This window comes from Cryptotermes secundus, unplaced genomic scaffold (genome assembly GCF_002891405.2).
Source record: "Cryptotermes secundus unplaced genomic scaffold, Csec_1.0 scaffold540, whole genome shotgun sequence".
Lineage (NCBI taxonomy): Eukaryota > Metazoa > Arthropoda > Insecta > Blattodea > Kalotermitidae > Cryptotermes > Cryptotermes secundus.
The window spans coordinates 970,397-980,035 of NW_019742447.1; the positions used below are offsets into that span (position 1 = coordinate 970,397).

A 9,639-nucleotide genomic window follows, 5' to 3' on the forward strand; every position below is an offset into this window, starting at 1 on the left:
TAACAGAAACAGCTCGCAATAGCCACAGGAACGTTGCTGCAAGACAGGCATATGTAACGACGACTTAGCGCTCTTAAACGCGTGTGTCATTAAATACAGTCCTCCTGACAACAGGCCAGTGAAAAATCTAACAATCTACAGCAAAACCATCAATTATTATGGGCGTTATAACATACGTGTGCAGCTGGACGAAACATACACGTCGAACCCCCCCAGACGATTTAAATACCTGACGAAACATACACGTCAAACCACGGCAACGGGTTAATATATCTCAGGAACTTTTGGATTGCACCACGTAACTTGTACACACAGTAAAATCTGCACTCACCCAAAGGTCCCCTGCATGTTGGACAACAAGTCAGCTTGGGCCGACAATTGGAGCAAACGAGATGTCCACTCTGACATTGCAATATTGGGGGCAGAACATAATCAAAGCATACTGGACATTCGAACAGACTTGCCAGGTCTGCCGAAACAGTTGTTGTATTGGTCGCCGTAGCTGAGGAGCTTGATGAACTGGGAAGTCCTCGACGCTTTGCTGATAGCACTACCTGATTACTCATTGTGAGATCCCTGTAACAAACAAAAAATATACTTAATTTATTCCATGTTTCAGTTCACAGAACTGTGACATTTGAAAAGTTCAAATAGGATATATAGGTAGTTATAAAATGATATAAAAGGCATAAACACGTAAGCCTTTTTTGTTTAACATGCTACTCATATTAAAACCCAGCATGGGAGGATAAGCAAGCCAGTGAGACATAACCAAGAAAGTATAAAAAATGTATACCAAAACTCTTTAAGAACTTTACAATTCAACTGCTTGTTCTATGAACCTCCTCCTAAAAATCATTTTTAATACTGTCACGTGTATTGGTGAATAAAGACAGGGTTGGGAATGTATTTTGGATTTACTGACCACTTACAGGTCTAACTACAATTAACAACCAGTTATAGCATAGCCCACATAGAACACAGTTCCCATTTTTGCATGTTCACAGGAACATGTTTACCATGCCGTTGCCTAGAAATGGGTTGCATAATCCCATTGTTCTATTGTTGCATGTGGGACCGTGTTTATGGAACCATTGCCTGTAAATGTGTTGATCAAATCCATTACAATATTAAAATGCTTTCCCTCTAATATAATGTTGAATATTTTTAACTCACTAACTGTTACAGTAAACAGTAAGAGAACTAATGCAGATGTCAATAATGTTTGTATTTTTTACTGAAGAAGGCTATATAAATATTGTCAATTCTATTGCATAACTTCAGTCCAGAATATGCAAAGTAACCCTGCATATATGACCAAAATGTCAATAAACACCCCTCCTCCCCCCCAGAAATGGTGTCAAAATAAAAGAAATACAGTTTGCTTTTCCGATGTGATTCCAAATTCTTCTTTTTGTGTAAAATCAAAACACATTTATTCGTTTCTCTACAAAGAAACCAGTGACATTCTGGGTCACTCTGCTATTAGAACAGATATCTTCTGAAAGAATACATCATGCCTACTATTCTATTAAATGCCTCCATTCCTAAGTAGATGTTAGTCACAGTGGACAGCCTCACAGGGCTGGGTACCAGGGCCTCCCATCAAGCTGAAGCAAGAACACTGGTCCAAACTACAATGGAGGTGCCTATAGCAATGACTGGAAAATGCCAGTTGCAGAACCAGACTGAAGGACACTGACGTTTGCATATACGAAGACAACACCAAACGCGACTTGTGGGAACATTGGACAAGCAAGGGGCAAACTTGCAGACAACACATAACAATGGGCTTGCATATGGAAAGGGTGAGCCGCTGCAATGTAAACAACTGAAGAAGGGTATATTGCTTAGACAAGTGGATGACGCCCTTTCTGAGGTAGAATCAGGAGTTTCATATATATAACAATTTTTTACTATTTTAAAATATTTTTAAATGGAGGGAACTGTAACATGTAAGATTTTAACACATAACAGTTGAGTGCAACTGTAACATTTTAATTACAAAATGTTCAGTTACGCACAAGTGGAATGGACAATACTCAGTGCAGTGTAGCATGTTTGGCATAATGGGACACCCGAGGATGGCCATTTTGGGCTGAAAAGTGTATTAATAGTGAAAGCAAATCTGAATGAAGAAATAAATAGTTGCATTATTCAACAAGGTTGAATATAGTAATGCAACAGGATGCATAATTCAAGATTAACAAACAGAAGGCTGTGGGTGCTGCAGTTGTAGTTTGTTGTAGTGTGTGTACATTAATTAGGCTGTCATAATCATTTATGGTTATGAGTTATAAACACCCAATAATCCAACTATCAGTCTAAAACCAATGCCTAGTCATTAACACAACAATACTATACAACTCTGCAGATAAATGCATTCATATTCTCACGTGATGAGCATGACCACAGACTGGTTTGGATCAGTAATAGGATTTACTGGACTCTTACAGATCCATGACTACAAGTCATTATAAATGTTTCACTAATATACATACTTTACAGTTCACTAGAGCACACACTTAATTCTTCTCAGCTTGCTGTGTCTTCTCCAGTCTTCTGGTAATGGCTTCCAATGGTAGACATTCCCCTTCCTCTGGGTTCCAAACTGTCTCCAACCTCAGCTACAGCAACTCTTCACTGACTGACTGACTCACTAACCAATTAATTCAACTAAACTGACTGTCCTGCTTATAACATCTCAGGCATGGACAGAACTTAAAAACACCATTACTCTTACGGTTGTAGCCAACTGTTGCCATGGAAACACGATTGTTTGTGCAGCCATTACATAGGAATGGCTGTTGTATATTTGCTTATCTAGTAGTTGTTGCCCAGCAATGGGTCTACATGCCACAATATAAAATGTCTGCCAATGTAAGACTTCTACAGGAAGACTATCTGAGAACTTGCCACAAATCATTCAGCTAGTCTGCTGGGAGGGCCATAAACATTCGCATCAACTTACTCTCCATGCATTCGGGCTTCTTGCACAGTCGATAGGCCATAAGCCTACACATATTCCAATTTCTCTTCAATACTGAACCAATAACCTCTGAACAACTGCTGTGAAGTACGCCTACGCATTATAAGCCCATCAATCACAATCTTAACCCCTTGATACTGTATTAAACATACAATCAGTCACTTCTTGCATCAAATGCCATAAGTGTTCAGCTGTGCTACCTATGTGAGAAGGGTATTTCAGCATATATTTCAAAATGTTACAGTTACACATAGAGAAACCAATTCATGCAACTGTAAATAAATATAGACAGACACAGCTGTTAATGGGTGTCAAGGAACAAATTCAAAAGACTCAGTACCCACTGGAGAGAAACATGATGAAATGTGTGCTACACTTGAACATTCCCCATGAAAATTCCTTAAATGCTTCTCATAGGAGACTATGGTTTGAAGTTTAAAGTCTGCTCTATTTCTGAGAAGGAACTTCAATGTGTGACTGTGAATATTTCATGAAGCCACAACAAATGCATGTGGGTCCACTAGTTGCACATGGCTTTCAACTTTCTGTATGTATATGATTACGTAATAAAATTGTGCAGGCAACATGCAGTGATCTCACAAAATCATGAGAATGATCATGTTCAAAGCACAGGACATGGCGAAATCAGACACATAAAAAATAAGAGGCTTAAACTTGGCAGCTGTCAAGCTTATGACCGTTGAAGTGACTATGCTGCCGTTGAAGCATGAGATAAATAAGATAGGCATGATCTACCTTGCAAAGCCTGGCTTGACAGAGGACTTTATTACATTGTATAGGGAAGAATTTTCAATGTCATATGTGCCATATTTGCACTTGACAAAGCCAAGCTTATTCATAAGAGACAAACCCATCCTCCTGTCAGAGAGGATGTTACATAAGGACTATGACTGCAAGGGATCAGTTGGGTGGGGGAATGAATCTCGTCATGAGCCTCATGAGGCTTGATGCCAAGACGAACTGATCAGCAATAAACTGCCAGTTATAAAGTAACCCTGACTCTGAAGCCAGTCAGTAGAGAGTCGCAAGTCTGCAGTTAGCACTTGGGAGTCAGACCTGTTGGAGGTTGTCGTGGACTGTCGGCAGGACTGTGGAAGGCAGAGGTTGTCATGGACAGTCTGCAGGACTGTGGAAGGCAGAGCAGCCCCCATTGTTGTAAGTCTTTGCATACCAATGCCATGTTGAGTTGTGAAATACAGGACAGCCAGCAAGGACACAAGCTGCTGAACTTGGGAACTGAAGGATCTATGGTGCTGGAGGTTGCTTCTAGACAACCAGTGAAGACATAGCAGGCTGAGAAGACCTAGTGTGTGCCTGTGTGCTGTATAGCATGTGACTTAATGAACAGTGCTGTTATTAATTGCAGTTATCAGTTTTAAGAGTTCAATAAATCTGATTACCAATTCAAACCACATCTTTCACCCCTCAGTCATGTGACATCATGTTGGAACTTTCTGATACGCAACAAATATGTCTCATAAATAAGCTATGAACATGTTAATGCACTGTGGCAGGTGATATAACATTTTTCCTTCAGAATGACCTGTGGGATGTCGTATGAATGAAGAGACAACCACTAGTTGAACTGTCCTATAGGATATATTGCAGCTGCACAGTATACACAGACGGATAACAACAATAGTGAACAATATGGACATGTCCTTTATCTCACTTGTATTGTGGATCCATGGAACGAAAAATAAATGAATGAATGAATGAACTGCTTGAACACTGAACTAGTATTGTAGAACGGCAGAACTAGACTGTAACTCAGTGTATCTTCTTATGTAGCCTAGAGTCGGACATATAGAAAACGGTTACGTAATAGGTACTGCTGTTGCCGGACGCCGTGTTTATAAGTTCCCTAGCAACCGCTGTTTACTCGCTTTTGCCTAGCAACCGTTGTTTACTCGTCGTTGCTAAGCAATGACGCTTGCGTTGTCACACTTGCTTGAATGTGGGCAGTTCCCACAACCTCTATAATCATCCCAGAAGTTACAAGATAAAATAATGGAATACCTGTACAAAAATGAACACTCTGAGAGAGTCTGTATCAAATCATCAACTCACAATGACAACCAGTATTTATCACACTGTTCAACATTCCTGAAGCATTACCATTGACAATGGTAACACTGTACAACAATGATTTTCTCTTTAGTGTAAGGCTGGTGATTTCAGTATGTTTGCATGTGCAGATTATGAAAACAACATATCATCTACCATTTTCTTTGGAAAAATACATTTGTGGCTTCTTTGAAGAATACAAGAATATATAACATCTCAAATATATTCAGCTTGGAGAGCAGCAAGCATAGAGCTAGTGGTTAATATAATGCAAAATATCACTCAACCACTTGTCAGGAGATAGTCATGTCATGCATTAACTTGTCAACAAAACTGCCATGTCATATCCAGCTGGCTACCCTCCAGCTTACTGTCCATCAGTGTTTCTCAACTGCCAGGCCACGGCCCATTACCAGACCCTGGCATCAATTATACTGCACACTTGTCTTATATAAAAAAGAATTTACTGGGCTGCAGTTTGATGAAGGTTGAGAATCACTACTGTACATGAAGACCCAACCCAACCTTTTCCCTTGAAAAGTGCGGGTGATATAAAATTCTGAAGCTCTGACTGCAATTCAGTACACTGAAGTTTTAAAATCATCCACTTTTCTTGAACGGAGAGAAAAAAAAAAGTTCAATTTGTTGTACAATGTAACCACGAATGAACATGCTTGTCTTCATTGCAACCTTATTCATTATGAGGCAAAACTGAAACTAAATGCTTACTTGTGTGAGCATGAATCATTTCAGTGCCATTTACTGATGGTGCTCGGCCTTAGTTATTCTAAGCTTGTGTCAGGATGAACTGTAGATAAGCTGTCAATGGCTGGTGGTCAGGAAGTGACAGATGCACGTAACTTAGCAGCAAGATGACCTGTAGTATCTGCAATGTAATTCACCCTGAAATCTATGGACACACTAATGTGAAGATGCTAGTTGCTACTCTATGTGCAAAGTTATCAGTTTTGCAATGAATGTGTACTCTTATGATATTGTATAATGGCAACTGTTAAGAGTTGAGAATGCATATAGATAAAGGTAAAGTTGTCCCTGTACTTAAATTAAGCACGCCATGAAGGCGTATGGGGGGTGTGGATGTATAGATCCACATTTTCTTAACTTCGGCACTAGCTGGGGGTGAGTGGTCAGCTTCACGCCCCGGCCGCCTTAACCCCGGGGAAAGAGCCCCCGCTACCCAAAACTTCAATTACAGCAACTACATTTACAGATATACATCACGTCCGTTCACTCATAAAACACTATCTTTCAACTGCACAGAATTGGTTAATTCGTCACATCATTGTGTCTGTTACCACATGAAAACACAACTTTTTAAACTGTGACAATCTGGTTTGTACATTACGAAATTCATACACTTTCATGTAATTTTCCTAACGCTGTTTGGTTATCTCACCTATGATAGAAATTCCAAACTGATAAACTTTCATCGTAATGACATACTTCTGAATTTTCCCATAACAGAAAACTTTACCTCTTTCACAGAAGTTCACCTTTTATTTTTAATGTCTCCTACACCTTAAATCACGTACGAAAGGCTTGCTAACATTCTGCACCTCACTTACATAATGTTTGCTACAAATATTCATATCAAATATACAACTGCATTTTACACGAAAATTACCGCAGCTTCGATAATTACATTACTTGCTTTCCTATATACTAACTACTCGTCCTCACTATCCTCACAATTGCTCACAATAGTTGACAAAAGCATTAAAGGTTTTGAAGTGACATGGTTCATAGACTAAATACGGATAATACCATATATGAACCACGGTTGTTCCTAATGTCAAAGAAAATCAGAATTCGTGAAAGGGACACAAACTCAACTACTATGGGCGCTGACAAATTCTAATCGACTCATTTCATTGTTGCCAACTTCAGAATAATTACGTAAGACTCCTGAAATGCGATTCTGCGTTAAGGAATTAAGGAACACGGTTTCCTAGAAAACATTGACCACCGTTACCACGTAAAATAGCGGTGCCGCCCATTATGACGGCGGTGAGTGCGGCGACAAACAGTTCTAGCAATGTTTTTGTACGGTACGGTGGAAGGTGCCGTGAACTCACAACATGACGTGTTGGAGTAGCGAAGAAGGCGAAGAACCATGAGATGTTATATAATGTGAAGAGCAAAGACTACAGCTGAAGCAAAATCTGTGGTGTGAAATTGGCGGTACACTTAATAAAACAGGTATGATATATAAATATATTTTATTTTTATGTTAAAACATTTTAATTTACATGTTTTTAAAACAACTACATTGTTTACAATGGATAAAAATTAGGTTTCTTAGTAATGTTATTCATAATTATTCTGCCACTCAACGGCACCTGGACCATTGAAATAGGTTTTGAATATTTCTCGGATTTCCGTGGGTGACTTTCATGCACGGACGTTATTTGCTGCTAGAGGGAATACATTTTCTGTAGGTAATGGAAGTGCATCATCAAAATGCACTTGAGTTGGAGCGAGTACTTTTGATTCCCGTAACATATGTAAAATACAGGCACATGTAATCAACTTGTCGGCAGTTTCTGGGACAGTAGCGATCGGCAGGAAAAATATTCGAAAATAAGCACATAAAATTCCGAAAGCATTTTCAGTCGTTCTTCTAGCTCGAGAAAGTCAATAGTTATATACAGCTTTTGATGGATTACTCAGAGTTTGCTTCCTCAGATAGGGTTTCACAAAATTTTCGTGTAAAGCAAAAGCTTCGTCTTCAACAATTACATGTGGTACAACATTATCTGTTCCAGGAAAATGCTTTTGGTGGGGGTATATTAAATGTATTGGTCCAGATGTTTTGTCCTGCATCTCCTTCTCTGCCATAAGAATCGATGTCTATTGCAACAAATTTGCATTCCGCATCGACAACTGCTAGCATAACGATTGAATAAAACTCCTTGTAGTGAAAGAATGTCCACTGTTTTTGGGAGCCCTTATCCTTATATGTTTCCCGTCAAACGCTCCCACACAGTTTGGTAAATTCCGTGTTGACAAATATGTATTAGCAATTCTTCACAGTTGTTGATGGCATTATTAAATTGAACATAGTTTTCGTGATGCTGTCAGCAACTTGTTTTGTTATGACACTTATCCAAGAATGGCCTATTCAAAATTGGAAAGAAAGTGATCTGAATAACTCTCCTGTGGCCAAGTACCTGAAAGAAAAAAAAGAAGTTATAAGAAATGTTTTAATTTACAGAATTATTTATTGCAGATGTTGACTGCAGCAAGAGATGGGCCTACGTAAGAGATTATTATATTAGACGGAGAGGAAAACCTGACACTGGTTCCAGTGGTGAGGCAGCAAAGAAGAGGTCTGTGCTCCTATCATTCTTAGATGGCTTCAGTTCATCAAAAAGAAGGTAGCAGAAGGAACGTACATACATGGACTGTTAAACACATAACCCGTCTCCTTTGTAGTCGCATAAAATTATTTTTTTTCCCATTGTAACATTTGTTTTGGAACGTTGGAAAAAAGATACCTTTCCAATTGAACAGATGCATATTGGGACACTATTTGTGAGTATCTTACTAATGGCATTATAATATGTTATTTTAAATTTCAGCACTGTTACCAATGTTGTTGGAGATGAGAATAGTAAGGACATAAATACCAATGAGACTGTGGCCACGGAGGTACTTACCAGGTACATATCAGGCGTACCAGCAGAAGCATCGGACGCATTTTGGATGATGAGGTTTGTCTGCTATGACAGAATATATATTGTCACGTGTGTATGGCAGCGTGACTAATAATAATGGATTTTGGTTTGGGTTTATTCATTCATTCATTTTCCATAAATCCATACAGAAAACAATTTCATAGGATGTGGAAGTAGTCACAAATAAAACAGTACAACGTACATATAGTCATACACATTAGTAAGCACCTTATACCAGCCCTGTCCAACGCGGTGCCCACGGGCGCCATGACGCTCGTGGTATATTTTTCTGGTGCCCTCCGTAACCACATATAATTGAGCCGATTTTTAATATTAATTCAAATTGTAAGACAAGAGACATTTTTGAACGTCTGAGTACTGTTAAATCATCATCATCAGTAATCTGTCAAGACGACAGGTCCACAGTCTCTTCCAAAACAATTCCTCCATTTAATGCGATCTAGTGCTTCCTCCTTCAAATGACAGTATCCTCTTCTGTCCCCAAGGTCATCCAGCATCTTCTTACATCTTCTTCCTCGTCTTCTGGTCACTTCTATCCGCCCCTCTATCTTTCCTTCGATAACTTCTTTTAGAAGGCAGTTTCTGTGTAAAACATGACCAATCCAATTAGCCTTCCGTTTTCTTATTTCATGTAGGATATTCCTCTGCTCACTGACTCTAATTAACACTTCTTCATTTCTCACATAATCGGTCCAACTGATCTTCTCCATTCTTCTCCAACACCACATTTCGAAACTTTCCAGATGTTTCTGATCTACTGCCCTAAGTGTCCATGTTTCAGCCCCATACAGAGCTATGCTCCACATGTAGCATTTCACTAGTTTCTTCCTTAAATTTAATTTA

At 39.1% G+C, this 9,639-nt stretch overlaps 1 protein-coding gene and 1 long non-coding RNA gene across 10 annotated transcripts in view; one reads left to right on the forward strand and one right to left on the reverse strand.

Moving 5' to 3' along the window:
• Positions 1-6,927, reverse strand: part of LOC111873183 (E3 ubiquitin-protein ligase SIAH1A) — a 27,695-nt gene extending 20,768 nt beyond the window's left edge. The window contains exons 1-3 of one of the 7 annotated variants that reach the window (XM_023867690.2): positions 6,863-6,927; positions 5,807-5,963; positions 332-576 (exon numbers count right to left, since the gene is read on the reverse strand). In XM_023867690.2, coding sequence (XP_023723458.1) covers positions 332-566 — 235 coding nt within the window. In that variant the 5' untranslated portion in view covers positions 567-576; positions 5,807-5,963; positions 6,863-6,927. The other 6 variants (XM_033755001.1, XM_033755002.1, XM_023867692.2 and 3 more) reach the window with 6 other exon arrangements.
• Positions 6,928-7,009: 82 nt separating this feature from the next.
• Positions 7,010-9,639, forward strand: part of LOC111873186 — a 7,666-nt gene continuing 5,036 nt past the window's right edge. For all 3 annotated transcript variants that reach the window (XR_004513979.1, XR_002844361.2, XR_002844362.2), the window contains exons 1-3: positions 7,010-7,297; positions 8,328-8,475; positions 8,680-8,811. This is a non-coding gene — a long non-coding RNA (uncharacterized LOC111873186). The remainder of the gene's footprint in view (positions 7,298-8,327; positions 8,476-8,679; positions 8,812-9,639) is intronic.